The 20,454-nt window shown below is 48.6% G+C and overlaps 1 protein-coding gene across 1 annotated transcript in view; it reads right to left on the reverse strand.

Annotated features, from left to right (window-relative positions):
- MYT1 (myelin transcription factor 1) overlaps positions 1 to 20,454 on the reverse strand; it is a 59,699-nt gene that overhangs the window by 25,968 nt on the left and 13,277 nt on the right. Inside the window, exons 2-7 of the mRNA XM_017833148.1 lie at positions 14,602 to 14,702; positions 7,355 to 7,409; positions 5,440 to 5,470; positions 2,126 to 2,188; positions 1,106 to 1,353; positions 1 to 107 (exon numbers count right to left, since the gene is read on the reverse strand). Of these exons, the coding sequence (XP_017688637.1) occupies positions 1 to 107; positions 1,106 to 1,353; positions 2,126 to 2,188; positions 5,440 to 5,470; positions 7,355 to 7,409 (504 nt within the window). The 5' untranslated portion in view covers positions 14,602 to 14,702. The remainder of the gene's footprint in view (positions 108 to 1,105; positions 1,354 to 2,125; positions 2,189 to 5,439; positions 5,471 to 7,354; positions 7,410 to 14,601; positions 14,703 to 20,454) is intronic.

The raw sequence follows: 20,454 nt of genomic DNA on the forward strand, positions 1-20,454 counted from the left end.
GGAGTTGGCGATTATTTCTTGGTAGCTGCTGTAGTTGGCCTTGCTGGGCCCAGACGTACTTGATGCTGTGTTTTGTCCATAATGGGTTGATTTTGCTGGGCTTCTCTCTGAGGAGGGGGGAAAGAAGGAATAGAAAGAAAAAGGGAGAAAGAAAGAAAAGACAAAAAAGGACAAAAAAAAAAAAAGGAGGAAAAGAAGAAAGGGGGAAAAGAAGGAAGGGAAGGAAAAAGAGGAGAAAAGAGGAAAGGGGAGAAGGGAGGAAAGAGGGAATGAGGAAAGGGGGAAAGAGGAAAGGGGGGGCAAAAAAAAAGGGAGAAAAAAAGAAAGGGGAAAAAGAAAGGGAGAAAAAAAGAAGGGGGAAAAAGAAAGGGAGGAAAAAAAGAAAGGGGAAAAAGAAAGGAGGAAAAGAAAGTAATTATGTAAACTCATAAACATTTCTTTTTTGTATTTAAACTTATCTGAAACCAGAGCCTGGCTGTTCTACCCCTGGCGTGGCCTAATTTATTGCATTTGAGGATGGCAGGTAGAAAGGGAATTTCCACATAGAAGGGAAATCATGGGGGTTCAGATTTGCCATGTTCCCAGCTCTTCCTACCCTCTCACACATACCCTGTCCCATCAGCAGCCATCTCACCCCCCTGCTCCCAGTGCTCCCCAGACCAGGGCTCCAAAGCAGTGAGCAAGACACTGTCAGGACCCTGGCTGAAGACTCATCTCCTCTGCTGGTCACTCCTCCTCTTGGATAGCAGCTGGATCTGGCCAGGGTCATGACTCCTGCTGAGCCCCTCTCAGCACCAGTGTGAGACCCCGGCTGCCTTCCCTGCTACCACCTGAGCCACACAGCAAGTTCCTCTCTGCTTTCCATGTGTCTTTCCCCAGGGAGCATCCCTGGTGGAAAAGCTCTCATTTTTATGATGCTGCAGACAATCAATGTGTGTCCCCTCTCAGCTTAAGCAGAGCTTTGCTGTGTTGCTTCCACCCAGTGCAATAATTGAAGGACCCATCCTGTACATAATTCAGAGGAGCTATAACTCCTGGTTGTTAACACTCCCTGCCCTTTCTTCATCTGCAGAACACAGCTCTGCAATCAATAATGATAAAGCACCTTCTGCCTGCTCAGGGCTGCGGGTCTCCTCCTGCTCCATCGCCTCCGCCTCATCCTCCTCCAGCATCCCCTCCGACTCATCGGAGCCAGACTCCTCCTTTGCCTCGGCCTCGTCACTGCCATCGCTGTCGACGTTGTAGCCTTCATCCAAGGCCAGTTTGAGCGGGTGGGATTTTCTCTTCGACACCAGATGTTCGGCCTCCGCATCCTGAAGTTTCCTCTTCTTCGCGAGAGGGCAGCTTTGTAAACTGCAGATGGGGTCAAGGAGCAGAGAGAAGGCAATGAATGCCAAGTGAGAAAGGCCTGGCTGCCTCATCCCAACTGGTTAGGCAAAGGCAAGTGGGACAAATACACGAATACTACCAAAAAGACCATCCAGCAGCCCAGATTTTTTAGCTGATTTAACCCTGCGTGGCCAGATCTCTTCTCAAACCATGACTTTGTGCAACTACATCAACTTTTTTTCAGAAATGAGAGCACGGATGCTGGGATGCAGCTTCCTTGCAGTTGTTGTCCAGGGAGCAGCAGGATCAGCAGCTCCCAGCACCACTGTTAGTGATAGGCATCAGGACCATGAAACCAGGCAGGGGATGCAGAACTAGACCCTGGGGCTCATCCACCAACTGCTCCAATTTCACCATTATAGGGTGATGATAACCATCAGTTAAGGCTGGCATGGTCTCAAAGGCAAACTGTGTTCTTTTTTCCCTTCCCCATTCATAGAGACACCGAGCAGACCAAAATCTCTGCCTGTCAGCAGCTCCCACCAACCCCTGGCACCTGAGTCGGGCACTTCTGCCATGTTTTGGGGTCTGTAGGAAGGCTCCTGTCAGCCTGGAGAGGCAGACCTCCCCAGGATCCCTCGGGGACTGATGGAGAGACAGAAACCAGCTCTCTAGTGGGCAGATTTGGGACAGAGGAGTTGGGTTGCTGGTCTAAATCAGATTTTCTCCAGTGAACCTCTGTGTCTGGGTTTCTTGCTCACAGTTTTCCACTCCACTAACTCCAATGCAGCCTCACCTTCTGTGTCTCGCGTACTTCCCACGGATGTGTCCTGAGCCGTTACAGCCTGGGGTTGGACAGCTTGAGGGGGAAACAAGCAAAACATCAAGAACAGCAATAGGACTTGGGGAATTACTGTTTAATTAGAAGTGTATAAACTACGGTCAGTTAAACAGGTCCTGTGCCCAAGGAACAAAATAACTGCAAACAGGAAGATAATTTCCCTCAAATGGTTCAGTTTGTCCCTTTGAATTCCAAGGGAGGAGGGCAGGAGAGCAGCCTTGCAGTTTGCTAAAAATTAATGAAATTACTCACCCCATTTAATTAGATGAACGGGTTCACTATAGTTTTATGAGTATGTTTAATTAAAGATTTGCGTGTGTAAGAGCAAGCTTTTAAAGGCAGACAGCTACTGCGCTCTGCCTCCCCGCTGCCACTCCAGTTTTCTTTTTCTCAGGAGGAAAACATGGGTTTTTTCCTTATTTGGTGGCTTATCAAGAAACTGGAGTTCCTTACAGCAAAGAAAGGGGTGGCTTTTAGAAAAGTAGGTCAAGGAGGTTTTTGGCAGAGCACTTTGGGTGAAGATCACCGGGACTAAAATCCTCAAAAGCACCTCAGAGCCCCACTTTTGGAGGGATGAATGGGATTTAGGTGAACAGATCTCCCAAATCCCTGCATTTTTTTTCCCTGCTGCTCTGCAGAAGAGGGTGAGTTAAAGACTTGCAGGGAGCTCTGAGCCACACTCTCAGCCACCACTGCCTTCGCTTGAGCATCCCTCTGCACAGGACCACGCGCCTTCCCTGCAGGGGTAATTAGTCCCAGCTTCAGGAGCTGTAAGGGCTCCAGATAAGAAGCATTAAAGTAAACATTTTCTGGCAAAACCAGATTATGGCATTGATTATAGGATGCCCAAGTGACTTGCCTGATGTTCGAGGAATTCTGGAGTCGTGTAGGATTAATAACCTCATTTAGCACTGTATCACCCTCAGCCCAGGAAGTTGGAAGCACTAATGAAATCTCTCGATGACAGTGCAAAGGGAGAAGGCATCACCAGCCCAGAGGGGATCTGGCCAGCCTGTTATTCTTAGAGTAAAAAACACGGGACAACATTAAATAGTATCAAGTGCCAAGTCAGGCTTTAGGGACTCAGAGTTTCTGCTCTCAGCAGAGAGCTCAGCCCTTGCAAAAAGCTGAGGACAGAAGGTCTGACTGCACTAATGGGTGTAGCAGCTCTGGGGGCACTGGTGGGTTATTAATGGTTCAACTCCCCACAATACAAGTCAGATTGCTGTGTTCAAAGAATATAATTCAACCCAAAAGCAGGACAGAAAAGGGCTGCTGAACTGTCAGGAGAGTAGGAATCCTTCCTCCAGGGAGACCAGCTTGATTTAGGTTAGCAAAGCTGATGCTGAGAGGGCAAATGGTGGCAGCACATGCACTAAGGGGACACAGCTCTCTGGGTGGGTGGAAGCTGCACCTCCTGGCTCCTCCAAGACAAATCCCCCTCCCTGCTGTCCCCTTTGCTTGTGGCCTGGTTTGAAGCATCCTCCAATGCCTTCGCTTGGGGGATGGGTCCAAGCTCTTTTGGCATTCACACACAGCCCAAGCCCCACCACACCCAGGGTCTGGCCTGGCAGTGAGGTGTCCCTTTCTCCAGCAGAACATTCGAGGTCAGACAGAAAAAGATCTCATCCCACTAACATGCGCAACTGGAAGAGGGAGCTCCCCCCTTTGCTGCTCATGATCTAAAAGTCTATTTAATTTTAATTGCCCTCAGTCCTGACTGAGGCTGCTGTGTCCCGAGCAGCCCCAGACACACTTCCAGTGACTGCACACCAAGAGACAGAGCAGTGTTTATGTCACCAGTGACTTGCCTGAAAAAGGCTTATTCGGTGGGAAACAAGAGCAGCTCTGATGAAGATGTTACAGGCTTTTGTAAGTTTTCCTGTATCAATTAAAGCTAATTATCCCCCACCTCATTTTTGATGTGGTGAAATGAAGCCTGCAATAAAAAGTACGTAGGAAAGAGCCAAGTGGTTGAGCATCGAGGTTTGCCAAGGCAGGTGCCGATTTGGGATGTTTCTGGCTTCAGTGTGTTAATTTAATGCCTTTAAATAGCACCAGCACAGAGGTGATGCTCGACATGCTCTGGGCCAGGTTTTCCCTCCCCTCTCTCCTTTGGGGAGGTTTCGTGTATTTTGGCAGGAGTCCCAAAAGGGGAAAGGAGCTTCGAGGTCTATTAGAGCTGCTCTCCATCTCTCGAAAGCCACCACACCGACCAGCTCTCCCCCCCTCTCCAGCCTTCATCTGCTTGACAAAAGGGTTTCTTATTGTTATGCAGACGATGCCCTGCTTCCAATTAGTCGATTAATCGTCCAGTTATTCAGGCAATTAGGTGACAGCTGCAGAGATGGCTTTGTGGAGCACTCTGTCCTGCCCCTTAGATATGTCACCTGCTCCAATTACCACCTCCACTCAAGTGTTCAGCAATAAAAGTTGGAGAAGGGGCATGCCCACCTCTCGCTCCTCCCGGCTCTCCAGAGTAATAGGAGAGTGGAGGAGCAGAAATGCTCTGAAATTGGGTTGGTTAAGGTCCAATTACTCTTTGACACACACGGCTTTCTAAGGAAGGCTGCTAGGAGAGGCAGCCCCTGCTATTAGTGCCTGTCCAGGTTAAAGACTCCTACCTCTTGCAAAAGCCCTTGTGAAAGGTTTAATGGGAGCTTAGAGGTGGGGGAGGCTGTTATATCTATTAAGAAGCTCTGTGGGGCTGCAGAGGCTCCACTCCTGCTCTTTTGGCTGCTGCTGTTGGCAAGCCAGCACTGCTAAATTAGTGACAACAGGACCTCAGTGACTGAACAGAGGACGTGGGGCCAAAGGAGGAGCATCTGGCACGAGAAGTGATGTGACACTATATTGTTTGGGGGGAATAAGAGGTTGTAAAATATGTGGAAAAGAAACTGTGGTTAGTTGGTTAGTAGGATGTTGTCCCTAATGATCCTGGAATAAAAAACATGGGCATTAGATTTTGCTGGGGTTTAGATGTGGGATTGGACAGAGGGTGGCTCCAGTCTAATGTGACCCTTTCCAGAGCTCCTGTTTTCATCCCTTTAAGTCTTGTGGTTCCTGACATGTTTTAACAAGTGGCACCCATAAGACTTGGACACAACAAAGGTGCCTGCCGATATAAGCCCCCCAGCAAGACCTCCACCCCACTAGTCCCATAGGTTTGCTCCCCACACACAAATTCCCAAGCTAAGGGGTTTATCCCAAGCCAGTCCCACCATGTCGTCGTCCCCCCCTCCACCGCCAAGGAGGAGCAGGGTCCTTACCTCACCTCCTGGCCGATGAGCTCCGTGGGCACTGGGCGAAGGGGCAGATGCAGCAATGGGAACAAACACAGGTCAAACACACAATAGGGGTGCCCGGCCCCACCCCCGAGACATCCCCCTTCTCCGGGGGAAACTCTCCTGCCTGCAGCTGCGTTTCTATTGCCTCCTGAGGCATCCCATTTAGGACAGAAAATCTATCCTGCTGTCGTTTTACTGCATGCCAGCCTGTAGTAAATCATAATCCTGCCCTGTAAATCCTCATATCTGTGCTTATTCTCAAGCACGTGAGTGCACGTTTGCAGCTTCAGGGACCACCTCTCTTCTCTGAATACAGATAACTTTGAAGTCATGACTTTGGAGCTATACTGACATGCACGTAACTCAAGTTTAAGCAAAGACCAAGTTTTCTCATGCCGCCTTCTCTACATTTGCCCTTAAAATCTGCTCATCAATTTCTTTTTCCACAGTTCACAACTGTTTTGCTGCAATGGGCATATTCACCTCTAAAACACCATTTTTCTCTTCCCCTTGTCACACTGGACTGAGCCCCTACCAGTGCTCAGACATATAGTAGGAGATTTATTAATTGAGGTTTAGGGTAAACAACAGTTTGTAGGGGTTTCAGGGATTATTCCCCATTTGTGAATAAGAGGACTTCTCACTGCTCACAGTAACTATATGCAATAACTTCACATCATCATAGCTGAAATCTTACATCCAACCAGGAATCCAAATAATCAGGAGGAAAAAAAATCCCTCAACATAAGTTTAAATTCACCCAGGCTAAAAACTATAACACGTTTGCTCAATTTGTTTGAGCTAATTGGGTTTCCTGGGATCCAGCTCCCGGTGGGATGACTCACAAGCTTCAACAAACTGGAGGCAATGGCAAGTCCCAGGGTGTACATAATAAATTACCTTTTCACATGGAGAAACCCAGATTCAAGTGGGGGGAAGGCAGGGTGTGAGAAAATAAATAGAATTAGGGGGCTCTCATTTGCAACCTGAGTGAGCACCTTTGTGTATGTGCAACAAAGCAATGAAATCTAAATATCCAAGCTTGGTTCAACACAACTGGCAGCATCTGGGTTTGGGTTTTTTTTCAAAATATGCAGATGCAGTGAAAAGCAAGGTGAGGACAAAGGAAGGTGGTTCAGCCCCGCCGTAGAATGAAGCTGCAGTCCCTGCAGCCATCACACCTTTCCAGCCTTGTTCATTCCTCACTTTCAGCCAGGTTTGTCATTTGTCAAATCCACAACCATAAAAAGGAACCAAAATAGACAGGTTGGTCTGTAACCATCACACATGGATATGGGACCACCTGAGGTGACACCCCGGGCTCTGCATCAGAGCCCCTCACCTTCTCCCGAAGAGAAAGCACCCAGAGACCTGCACTTATTTTCCTTTTTTTTTTTTTTTTAAATCAGAAAATAAACAGCAATCAAGCTTTGCATTAACCAGTCGTTTGTCCCCCCATCCCTGCCGGGGGACAGCCCGTTTGCTTCTCCAACATGAGCTACTTCTGCCAGGCTCTCTCAGATGTGCGACTTCAAAGCCGCTGGCAGAGTGAGCATGATGAAAGCCCCGGGAGCTGATCTGAAGCTCCAGTGATTGCCATCCCCTACAGCAAAGCATGCACGGGGGCTTTTTTTTTTTTTTTTTAATTTGCTTTTTATTTTCCTTCTTCTGGGTGTAGAGGATGAGGGTTAAATATCATAAGGACCTGTATAGGTTTGTGGTTGGGAGTTTTGCAGGATTTTTAGAAAAATTTCAGTGGGGTTGGGGAGCGGGGGGCAGTGAGAGTAACTTAAAGAGTTAAGCCTGGACCTGAAAAATCAAAGCCTATTTGGAACAAGCAAAGTGCAGGGAGCTCAGGACTGTACAGCCTGGTGCTGTGGGATAAACAGCTGCTCACCTCTGACAGACTTGGATCGCGTGCGTGCTCTCTTATCGTCATTTTCTAAACTCATCTGCAACAGAAAGAAAAAAATCATTGCTGAAAGATAACAAGAAAATTATCATTAAAGGACAATCTTGCATGTGGTTATTGCTTCGTGTAAATACCTCAGCAGCAGGGAAAGCTTTCCCGTGTTTTTGAAATGGAGGTTTCTTGCTTTGATACCATTGTTCAACACACCGTGCCCAAATTTAGCAAGTTTAAATTAATTTCCACATCCCAGGACACAGGAAGGACCCTCTGCTTGTTAAGTACCACAGAGGGACAGACACCCAGATGTGATGCTCAGTGATGGAGAACAGCTGTGCCTGAGATTGCACTTGTTACGGGCAGAACTGATTTCTCTGGGTTTACATCACAGAAGTGCTCTGAGCACTCCAGTGGAATGCCAGCACGTATTCAGAAATCTCTGAATTTGTGTCCAAGATGGTCTCCTGCCTGAGAAGGGCAACTTTCCACAAGTGCCCTAAAGAGCAACCTCTCCTCTCTTCTTAAATTTGCCGCAAAGAGGGCTGTGTCTAAATAACACCCCCAACATGGACATCAAACAGGAGGGTCTGCAGGGAACACGAGCATGAATAAGTAACATTGGGGACTTCAAAGTGCTTGATATTAATTAAACATCACCACATACCACAAGGTAGCAGAAGGCTGAAGTGCAGCCACCTCTGGGGTGCAGCACCCAAGCCCTGGTGTCAGGGAGGCTTTGAAATCAGGCAGTGCCTGGAGGTGGGAGCAGGAAAGCGGGGACCTCCAAGGCATGGCAGAAAGACACAGCTGGAATAATATAAATGGGATTTCATTAAAGTTGTCAGCAGAGGTGCTGAAGTGGTCAAAGAGCTGGTTCACATCTTGCCCTCGACACAGATGCTCTCTCTGCAGGCAGGAATGTTTGGCAGCAAATGCCAAGGGGAAGAGCAGGATTGGGATGTGAGCAGGGACAGAGATCATAGCCTGGTAGGCTGGGGACAAGACAGTTTGGGTTTTACTGCAGTGTTACCACGTGGAACATTTCCTCCTGAGACAACAAGAAGGAAAGAGAAAAGTGGGGGAAAGGATCATTTACAAGTGGGATTTGACATAATAAAAACAAATTCACTTTAGAACATCCTCTACAAGGCCCAGTTAGAGAAGGATCCAACCAGCTCCTGGGCCATCCCCAAATGAGGAGGTTCCAGGCTAACCCTCCAACACCCCTGAGAGAGCAGGAACACCAGCAGCTGCTCCCCTTGGTCAAGGGGCAGGAAGGGACATACATGCAGAGCACATGCTGCTCTGCTGGCAGCAGGGATGATGCAGGTGTGACATGTGCCACTGCATCCCCACATGCGTCTTAAAATCCTTTCTTGATGGAGGGGCCAGGGGTCCTCACCCTCAAAGGATGCACCACTTGGTGCTTTCCCTGAGATTTGGAGGCAGAAAGGAGGAAGGGAGGGAGGCTGTTGGGCAGGCAGAGAGAGGAAACCAAGGGCCCCAGCCTGTGGGGCACCACAGCTAAAACCACCTCAGAGAGGAGGGATGAAATTTCTCTGAGTGCCTCTCTCCTTTCCATTGCCACCCTCCAGAAATTCACTGTTAGCATGCGATGATTTATGTGATTTGTTAGATGGGGAGGTCGGAGAGGAAAGGAAAAAAAAATAAAAGAGTGGTGGTGGGGAATCAAAACCTGGAGCAATTTTTGCATCCTGTCAGCATTCAGCTCATGGCACCGCGGCGTTGTGCTCCACGTTTATTACAATCTTCCCAATAACACAGCAGACAATTACTATAATTTGTATTTTTAAAGCCCTGGTTCCCTGCGGACCAATGGCTCACGTTTAAAGTGTGGAGAGGAGCAGGTGTCACAGGGACTTCATTACATTTATGAGCCTTTCAACGTCGGCGTGTGCTGAGCTCGCTCCCTAATGCCGCCGCACGCCAACAATACAACTAATACCTTGGATTGCTGGGAGCCTCCAACCAAAAGGAATTTCAGAGAGGGATTTTTCTTTTTTTTTTTTGATTTTTTTTTTTTTTTTGACTGATCCCCAGGGAATTGGCACATGTTGGGCTGGTGCCTTGGCAATGTGGGTTTCCTGCAGATCAGTTATTCGAAGTGGCAGAGGAGGTCGGGCTCTGGGAAGGGCAATGGGCATCACCTGCAAGGGGCCAGCCCTGGCCAAAAAAAGAGGTCACAGGGCCAGCATGGAAAAGCAAAGCAAAATTTCAATTTTCTTAACCCTGTCCTTCAAGGACAGGCAGGGGGGAAGGGCTCAAGCTGCTTGTCTATAAATGTGGGAGATCTATAAATAAGGGAAATCCAATTTCATGTAACATTTGTCTTCAGGAAATTAGCTATCACTTCTGAGGTAACATCCAGGCTCCTCACTACACCACAGCACCTCAAAGTAATTCCTGACATTGCCTACCACACCTTTTTCAAGCCAGGATCAAACACCCTGGGAAGACAGGAACACACTTTGTTACCACATGGGCAGTGGGACAGGAGCCACCTAAGACAGGAACAGAGCCAACCTTGCTCAGGACCAAAGAATCCAAAATCCGAAAAGGCTGCCTTGCCTGACCTACTGTACAAAAAAAACCCCAAACCCAAACTCCTAAATTATTGAGGGTTTTCCCCACAGGAAAGACCCCTTTACTTTTTTAGAGAACTTGTCACAGCCTCACCGCTGTGTATTTATTCCACTTGCATCACAGGCAGGATGGGGTGAGCTCTGCACTTCTAGACAGTTTTCTACCATCAGGTTTCTTTTCTCAGCTTGAATCAACAGCAACAGCATCCTCAAAAATCCCCACTCCCCACTAAAGTGCCAAAACACCAGGAATAAGATCCATTTTGGAGCTCAGCCCCTGCTCCTCCCAGGCAGCTTAAATAACTGGCACAGCCATGACTGCACTTCAGGAGCCTCCGTGGTATCGAGCTCGGATGCAGGAAGGTTACATGAAACCACTGTCCTTTATTGTTGCCTTCTCAACCAGAAGCCCTCTAGACAGACCGTTTTAATGCAGAATTCCGGGTTACACAGTGCATGTTTGCAGTCCTGGAGACCAATAGGGTATTTTCATTAGGTCTCTCTCTTGTTCTCATAACAGCCAGTCTGAGAAGCTGTCTGGATCTCACTCTTATTATTTTAACTCTGAATGAAAACAAAGCAATCCAAGGGGAAACCCACAAATAAATTATTGCTACCAAATGCCAGCCACAGGCATGTTAGTCCAGCTAGAAAACGCAGAGGTTTACTCTGCTCCCCCTCACTCACCAATAGGTTATGTCTAAGATTGAATCAAAATAAGCATCTAGATAGTTTCCTAGCCCAGTGCTGCAGGAAAGGACCCTGTGCTGGGTCTCAGGGTACTTGCTTCAGGATTCAACTCAATGCTCTGCCATTGACAATCAGAGTAACCTTGGGAACATCATTTCATCCCTGAGTGCCCCTTTTCCCCCCCTTTTCTCTCTAAAGGGAAGAAATACCCCCTGCACCATGGCACCATGTGTTTGCCCCACACTAAGGAGCTCCCTGACGCAACCAGAATACAAGTTATAATGATGACATGTCAATACTGCAAATATAAGTCAATGAGGTTCAGACAGATAAACTTGAGAAAGAGTTTAACCCGCTGTTACAATGTGAATTTTAACAGCCTGATTCTACAGTAAAGGTCTTGTTCTGCTGCCAAGACAGCAATACAGCACGGATCCAAAGTTTCCTTTTATGGAGTACCTACAGGGTTGATATTTTCTTCTTCCTTCTTATCTTAATACACATTTCCTTTCCAATGGGAGGCTAAGGGACATAACAGAACATAAACCCACTGGGAGCCCACCATGTGCTGATGCCCAGGTGTGCCTGGGCTTCGACAGCTCTATGCAAATCTGTGCCATTAAGGGCCCTGCTGAAATTCCCCCGGGTCAGCAGTAATACTTTATATGCATTCAAGAGCACCACGGAGCTCAGAGAAAATAAACATGCTGAAAAAGCCTTCAGCTGGACAAAGGGAGGTGAGGATTCAGCAGGACTATTTATTTTACACCGAAAGCAGCAGAGCTTCCATCAGTGCTTATTTGTGGACATAGCAAAATGCCAATTGCAAGAAGCTGCGTCTGAGCTTTAGAGGGACAGACGGACACACAGAGCCTCTATTTTTAGTTTAAAAAACCCCTAAACTTACATTTGCCTAGCAGCAGAAGGAAAATGCCAGAAGAAATTACATTTTTCCTATGGAATTGTTGAAAAGTAGTTTTCTGCTTGGTCCTCCCCCTCTTCCAGATCCAAGGAGTCCCTCAATTAACTCCTCAAGGGAAAAGGTAGCAAAACTGCCCTTCAGCTCCCACCAACTGGTCCGAGGACAGGTTTGAATGGCCTGTTCTGATTTCTTCTTTTTTTGGCGGGGGGGGGAGTATTTCCCCCACCCTACCAGGAATTCCTCCTCCTTGGCTGTTGCAGGCTGAACATGGGCAGAGAGACCTTCATCTGGGCCTCCAAATTTCTCCCCCTTGCTCTCTGCAAAGTGCCATGGCATCTTTGGTCACTGTAGAAAATGAAGAGGATTTCATCCTGCTGGAGCTTCTCTAGCTGTGAGTTTTTTAATAAGTAAGGGATGATGGAGGAAGAAATACCCTTGATCAACAGGGTGCCTCTACTTTTAAAAAAAGGCTCAGTAGTAGCTCCCAGCTGCTATTTTAGAACCACACTCAAAGATTAGGAGGGTTTTTTTTTTCCCCATCCTCCCTTAGGGTCTTCCTTGCTGTTTGATTTAAATCCTCCTGACGTTCCACCTATTGTGAGTCCTGTCCTCGGCTGAATAAACTCCTGCCTGCCTTTTGCTCTGACTGCTTCCAGGAAAGGACACCCTGCGTGGTGTTCCCGGGCTTGGAGTCGGGGCGGGGCGGGGGGACGTGTGTGATTTTTCCTTGATATGTTTAGACGCAAACCCACAGCTTGTACCCACCTCAAATCCAACACTACAGCTGTGTCACAAACATCCTTCCTGAAGCCGTGCTGTCAGCTTGCATTTGCAGGAAGGGTCCAACCCCCCCGGAAAGCACCCGGTGCTGGGAGTGAAACGCCTCCCGAGCGCCGACACTCTGTGGCGATGGCAGCAGCATCCTCCACACAGCAGCATCCTCCGCACGAGGGAAGCGGAGCAGAAAAGCTGCTCCTGAGCATCACGTCTGACACAGCCGCAGCTGCACCGTGCGCGTCCGGGCCGGGTGATTTCATACGCTGTAGTTTGAGTTGACATACACTTTCCTCTTGACTGTCTCAGAGGGCTACAACACGCAATCCCGACGCCAGGGAGGCCTGAGCGGCTCCGTACACGCCGATGGCTCTCACGCCACAAGAGGAGGGGTAGGGAAGCAGGGGGGTGAAATAAATCGTAGTTCTTCAACCTCGTTGTTTTCCAGCTCGATAATAAGCTGCCTTTTCCATAAGATTATCCTCGACTGGCACCATGTGAAGGGGTTGTTGAAGTGAGCTACGTGCATCTCTCCAAAGAGGACAAAATAGCCGGCGCTCGTGGCAGGGATGGGCTCTGGTGACCCCACCACCATCCCTGCTTGTCCTGACAGCAGTCAGCCTTCACCAACAAGCTGCCTGCTTTTCAGCTGCACCCCAGCTAGGTCCCCATGGCACAGGAAAATAAAGAGTTGGGACACAAAGATTCATTTTGCCATCAGACACTGTGGTCCAGGAGCGTCCGCGCGGACGGGCTCAGCTGGCTCCGTGCAGAGATCAGCTCTCGCCAGCACTGCAGAGATCTCATTTCAAACCTGTCATGGGAAATTGTATCCCATGCTTGGACTTCTTTAGAGGCAAAAATAAATAAGTAAACGTGCCCCACATCCCATTGTCCTTCACCGTTGCACATCCTGTGGATTACGAGCTGTGACTGGCATGAAAAACTACATTTAAATACAATATGTATTTATGAGCACACTTGTAAGTGCAAGTGTGTGCACACAGTGCAGATCCAAAGGCTAGAGAGGGATCAAGACCTCTCCCCCTGCGAGGTAAGAGGGCTGCACACACACACACAATATCCAGGCTCCCTCCAGACTCCCTCTCCACACCTCCTCCTCTCACCCCTGAATCAGTCACTCAGTTAAAACGCACATAAGCAGAGCTGGGGATTGCAAGAAATGGTTAATATTCACGATGTGCTTGTCAGAGGCAGAGCACTAGATGAGCACCAGGTACTGGGAATATTACCTTTTGTAATCATTGCTTTATTAACATACGACAATCTTATTAAATCTAATCTAAGTGCTTATTTGGCAGGTTCAATAGAAAAGCCTTAATTGAGCTCATTTTAAATGTAGCAACAACTGCTTACTCTGCTTTCTAAGAAGGTGTGAGCTTTCCTGGCGACACCTGTGTGCAGCCGACAGCTTGTTAGTGAAGAAGGATGGCTTTTAAGGGCAGATTTTTGCTGGCTTGGGGTTTTACCAGGGTTTGGTTTATTTGGGGATACAGGAAGGGTCGGTAACATCAGTCACCCAAGGAGGCTTCCTCACCACCCAGGTGGGTCCACCCACACACTAGAGATGATGCCTCACTACTGAGAGGTCAAAATAGGACAGGAAGCACCACTTGTGTAGTGAGCAGCCCAGTTCTCTGCTTAATTAAAGCTTCCTAATCTGCTGGCAGAGAATCTGCCAGGAGATTTGACAGCTTTGGCTGTACCTCTTTCATCAGCCACAGCTGCAGCAGTAAATGAGTGGCTCTGTTGAGCCCAGGGAGCTGTCCGGGGTCCCGACAGGAATGAATGCCTCGCTTGTCCCCTCCAAAGGCACCACAGCTTCACCTGGTGCTCGAGGGGCTCCTTCCGACCAGCCGGCGCCTTGGAGAAAGGGCCTATTTTAACAGTCCTGGGAGTGACCTAAATACCCAGATCTGAGCCACCCTTGAAGGATGGCACCGGAGAGGAAGGCAAGGATTTAACTATCTGGACTCAAAGCCAAATCTTGACAGCTGGAAGCCCTCCCTGCCCGAATTCACCATGCAGGAGGTTTGGCTGAAGTGAAGAGACAGAGACTTCCAAGTCCTGCCTGTCACTTTGGGTACCGGAAAGGCTCCATCCCCCCAGGACCAGCTGGTCCATAGGGGCTGGAGCAGCACGTGGCCCTTGTCCCATGGCCAACACATGGGGTGGTGTGTGTGGGGGGGTGTCACTGTGCTAAAAATAAAACCTTGTGTGCTCACCTTGATGTGCGTGCCGTGCAGGCTGGCGGCTCCCTCGCAGCTGCTGATCTTCTCTCCGCAGGTCCACCTCTGATTCAGCAGCTCACCCCGAAACTCATTTTCTGGGGAGGGAAAGAGGAACACGGGGTCAGGACCCAGAGTCAGCCTGGCACCCCATCAGCAGCATCAGCCAGAGGTGAAAATGCAATATTTATTCCCTGCCATACAAATCCTCAGGGTCTCCAGCCCTGAGCAGGAGCCCAGGATGCCACGCCAAGGCCAAGACCCCCAGCCATGAAGAATTTGCATCCTCAGCCTACCCCAAACCTTGCAACACTGCTCAGCTCGGTTGGAAAACACACTATTAACAGCAAATAATCACTGGTGAGCTGAGCACCTTGTGGTGCCCATGGCAGCTGGCAGAGGGCTTCTCCCTTTACACTCTCTTCTCTTTCCAGAGGTGAAGCTAATTTTTAATATTTCACAAAAGTTTGCACATCTGGAACAGTGAATTGGCATCACTGACTGCAGAGGGGGGGTCCCCATACAGGTTTCCATGGTCGCTTTCTGGCATCAGCATCCTGAGAGTGGGTCATTTCTCACTCTGAAGTTTATTTTTGGGGTGATCTCAAAGACAGGAGAAGCAGGGAGAAGGTTCAGACCGGCTAAAGGAAACCTGTGGGAGCTGTGTTGCCAGCAATAGATAACTTGTTTAGGACACCAGGCAAGCAACTTTGGAACTGCTCTGCCACAAAACAGCTTTTAGGAGAACATGCAGAAAATCACCAGGGAATTGACTCCTCCTTGCCTGTGTCTGTCCTCCCTCTAGAACAGACTACAAAACAACCAGTAATTCCCACAGTGCTCTTGCAGGAACAAGTACATGGAAAGACTGGGATAATTTGATCCTATGATGATGTACATCCAAGATAGTGCCTAAGATAGGTGAATGTGAAAGTCATCTTTATGTGTTTGTCCTTAAACAGCTGCTCTGAAGCCAGGAGTGCAGCGAGGGGAACTTTTCTAGGTTTCATGGGAGACTCCAAACTCTGTTTGAAACGCTGTGTTCTAGCCTAGACCCAAGAAAAGGCACAGGGCTTGGAGACAAAATCCAAGAGTTGCTGAAACATTATTCTGCTTTGGAGAAGCTCCGAGGAAAGGGAGCAGGGAAGCACAGATGGCCAGGCAGATGATTAAAACCAAGCAAAATGAGAAAAAAAAAAGCTAGAAAGGGACAGAAGAAAGGAGAACAGAGGGGAAAAAATATCAAATAAGAAGAAATAAAGATGTTTCAACAGCACATTCATAGGCCATTACAGCCTGCCTGCTCATCTGAAGCATTTCACTGAGCATCCTTCTCCTAAACATGTTTTAAAGCAGGAGCATCCTCTGTGGGATGGAGCAGAGAGTGGGTTAAACTGTAGAAACAATGGATCCAGAATGCTAGATCAAAGCTCTACCTGGGTTTAAGATTTTTGAAAGGTTGAGAGGTCATGAGATACAACCCCGAGGAGGAAAAATTAGCAACATACATGCAGATTCATCCTTTTTGAGCCTGTTTTTTCATGTGTGCCTAAGTCATAGGCTAAAGGTGAATTCTGGAAGCTGCCATGGATAAATCTGGCTCAAAGTGCCAGCTTGTCCTCGCCACAGGCCCCATCCCAACCTCCCAAATTTTCATCCCTTTAAGCAAGAAGGGAAGGCACTGAGTGTTGGGGTGAGGAGCCTCGGCTAGGCTGACGATGTGTTGGCCACACCAGCTCAGAACCTTCCTGCCTGCTCCAGTCCCTCTGTCCAGCCCACTTTGGGTGGCCAAAGCAGCTCCATCAACACTGGAATCAGATTTCCTGTACTTTGTGCTGCTTAAATGTGTCTAGTCTCTGGAGAGGATCAGCTTGCACTGCTGGCTCTGCCTTTTCCACCTCCCTGCAGATCCTGGGTTCAGCAGAAACAAAGCTCACTGGTTATGTGAAGGACATGTGTGTTAACCCCTACCTGTGCCACCCAAGGGAGAGTGTGAGATATTGCCTGAAATATGAGTTTTAGCCCATTGAAAGCAGATCCTGGAGTTAATGGTTGATTCTGGGGTCCCCTTCTGCCACTGAACTGGGACAGCTGAAGCGCACAGCTGGGAGCACTTGCATCACTCCCCCTTGAAAAATAATCTAGATGCTCAGCTGGCCTGATGGATCACTGCCTGGTGTTCACATCCCAAAGGAAACCGCCAGCTTTCCCCCACCAGTTCCCTCCTCAGGACCCTCCACACAGTCAGGACTGGAGCACACACTGGGGCCTCCAGTGGACAGGCTGCTTTTCCCCAGGAACATTTAGGACAATCCACAACCATCCTCTTCCTAATGATGTTCTTTCCCAAACCTGTCAGCTGTGAATCAAAATATTGCAAGCTGTGTACAATCCTGGCACTGAAGAACAGGTTCTGTGAAACACTTGGGTCACTCTCATCAACACCAAACAAGGTGATGTGGAAACCTGGGAGGGAGACCACAGCAATTCTGAGTGTTAATCAGACGTGTGTGTTTTACTTTCCATTTACAGAGAAAGAAGAAAGCACAGATTTCCCAGAAAAAAATGAAACCCTCTAAAGAATGGCAGAAAATTCCCCCAAAAATAAACACAGCAAACCTCATAGGAAGCTTTGGAGGGAGAGTGAATGGAAAACGAGGCAGGATGCTGCAGGAGGGGGCTGCCTGGGTGGCAGCCAGCTCCCACACATGTCCTTACAGCGCCAGGGGAGCCACATTTGCAGCACCACTCTGTCTCCAAATCTCAGCAGAGGTTGCACCTGATGTAGCAAAGCACTGGGGTGAGAGGAAACTTCCACAGAGAAAAGGTGGGGGGTGAAGGCCTCCTTTTCTCATAAGATGCACCACTGCATATTTAAACTGAAAGACTAGAAGAAAAACATATCAATCTTCATTTGCTCCCCCAAGTGTGACAAAAGCAAAAGGAAGGGAGAAAGATTTTTCTTCATCTTTGCTCAGGAACACTTTTTATGGGAAAGGTGAATCCTGTGTTAACAAGGCAGCAGTGTGCTGAGAACAAGCTGGGTCCTTCAGTGTCCTGCCAGACAACGTGGGCTCACTTCTCAGAGCAGATATAGCAGCAGTGCCAGGGCTCAGAGGGAGCATTTTGGTCCCCTTCTTTAGTGTGAATTAAAATAAATTTAAAAAAAAAATCAAAACCAAATTCTACAGCTTCTCTAGGCTGGAGAAGCCACCCCTGGACCTCTGCACTTCTCTGCACTGCTGGATGTCCAACACCCCTGCATCTTACAGAAAAGAGGGAGAGCAACTTTTTACAGGCAAACAGTGATAGGACAAGGGGAAACAGTTTTAAACTAAAAGAGGAGAGATTTAGATTTGCTGTTAGGAAGAAGCATTTTACTCCGAAGATGGTAAGGCCCTGGCACAGGTTGCCCAGAAAAGCTGTGAATGGCCCATCCCTGGAACTGTCCAAGGCCAGGTTGGACAGGGTTTGGAGCAACCTGGTCTAGTGGAAGGTGTCCCTGCCTATGACAAGGGGGTGGAACAAGATGATCTTTAAGGTCCCTTTAACCCAGACCATTCTATGACTCTGATTTTGCAGGGCACTGCCCACACACACGGCTCTGTGGCCACTGGTCACTGCCTGGAGAACACCAAGAGCTGAATTTGCTTCCCTGCATGGCCCCAAACCCAGGGTGCAGTGAGGGCTTTTCCCCTGGCAGGCAGCATGAATCAACTTTGATTTAAGGCTTCAGTCTCAGATCCAAACTGCAGCACCGAACCCCCTTGCACAGCCTCCAGGACTCAGCACAGCTAATTGCCCCATGTTCCTGCCCAACCCTTGCCAAGAAAACACCCCTCTGAGCCGGTACCCCACACAGCTCAACCTTCTCACATGCACAGCAGCTCAGCATCAGGGTGCTTTTTTCAAGAGAAATTAATGAAAACCTCCGTAGGGATCAAAATACACTGAAAAAATAGAACCTGGCTTCTGTAGCAATTCTCCTCCGTTCTTCTCTGATGCCAGGGGTGTTGGTTTAACCCCCTCTCGGGGCACAGAAAGCCTGTCTGTTCGAGGCAATTATCGCTGTGTACCGTGGCATGGTGATGTTCAGTGCTGCAAATTCAGCCTCCCAAACACGCATTTAATTTAAGATCTAATACTGGATGTTAATTGTATAGTGCACAGTAAACGACTGATCATTAAAACATATTAATTGAGGTTTAACAGCTGTGTAATAGATATTACATCTCATACTTATCAGCAAATATGATTTAATAATCAGTTTAGATGGGGTGTATGGATGGGAGATGTAGCATGGGTGGCTAGATTGTGCTTGTTCTTTGTTCGTTTGCTGACCCCTAAAGATACTTTTCCTTATGGTTGGAGAAGAGCTGAGCAAATCATAGAATGGTTTGGTTTGGAAGAGACCTTAAAGATCATCTTGTTCCAACCCCCTGCCATGGGCAGGGACACCTTCCACTAGATCAGGCTGCTCCAAGCCCAGTCCAACCTGGCCTTGGACAGTTCCAGGGATGGGGATGTTGAGCTTCAATGTTCTCACCTGGGCAAGTCCCAAAGGGTTTATAATCTCTATAAGAGGAGAAATGAAGGAGTCATGAGTAGTTTCTCCTGCAAAGCTGGAGCTGAACTGCAGGGACCTTTACCCTTGACTGTGTTTGCACGACTCAAAATTTGCTCATGAGCTCACTGCTTCTCATCCCCACCGTGGCCCCACTCACTGAAGCACAGAGCAGGAGGTTGCCTTGCTGCACTGCATGGCTGTTCAGAGACCCAACAACCCATTGTAGCAATGAGCTGAATTTGTGATCCCACCGTTTCAACAAAAACACAGTGCTGGCTTAACCCACCATGCTACCAAACCACATGCTGTGACATCAAAGGTTATGAAATCTGTGATGTGCACTCTGACCTTTTATTTTCCCCTTACCCAAAGGAAAGGAAGGGCTTGATTTCGATAGGATCAAGCCTTCCTAGTGCTTTCACTGCCAAACAGACCCCTGCAGCGCAGCGTGCATTGCTGACACACTCAGCAGCCGGCTCAGCACCAGCACAGCCCCGAGGTGTTCAGTGCCAACAGCCAAGAACAGCCCTGCTCAGCTCTGCAGGTTCTGGGGCACAGGAGAGAGGAGGAGAGCACCAGAGTTTCCATCTCACTATGCAAAGGGGGAGAGGACAGGTTGCTGCTAGCACAGTGCTGCTGCTTCTCCATCTCCAGCCACAAGAACCTGCCACTCTCCTTCCAGCAATTCCTGCAGTACAGGGAGCATCCCCTGCCTCAGCTCCCTCCTCCAACACTGCCTGAAGCACAAGTGACTCACATTCTACTTCCCAGCCCCATGCCACCTCAGCCCTTGGCTCATCCTGCTTCTGATGCTGTCAGCTGCCACCTTTGCCCAAGTGGCTGTGTCAGCCCCTGTGGTCACCTCAGCCACGCCAGCTCATGCTTTACCCTGTCATACCTGGCACTTTTGGATGCTTTTGAACTCTTTGTCAGGTCCTTTATGGGAAAAGGGGATCATCCCTTCCCCCTTGCCCTAGGACGACACTGAGCAACTGGTTTCATCACAAGATTATTCAAATATCCCAAATACAAGAACGTGTTGCAATGGGAAGAAGCAGGGCAACCTGATCCTTGGAGAGGGAGCAAAGCCCTCAGTGGTGGGGCTCAGTAGCAGGATCAAGATCCACCAGGAGCAAGGTTCAAACATCGCCTTGCCACAGGAGACAACATCCCCAGGCCCTGGTGATGGCTGTGCTGCCATCCTTCACCTGGGGCCCTTTGTCCATCCCTGCCCAGCACCTCTGCACACCAAGGTGAGCCCTAGGAAAGGACCAACATTTCAT

The sequence above is a fragment of the Lepidothrix coronata genome, unplaced genomic scaffold (assembly GCF_001604755.1).
Source record: "Lepidothrix coronata isolate B3197 unplaced genomic scaffold, Lepidothrix_coronata-1.0 Scaffold212, whole genome shotgun sequence".
Classification (NCBI taxonomy): Eukaryota; Metazoa; Chordata; class Aves; order Passeriformes; family Pipridae; genus Lepidothrix; species Lepidothrix coronata.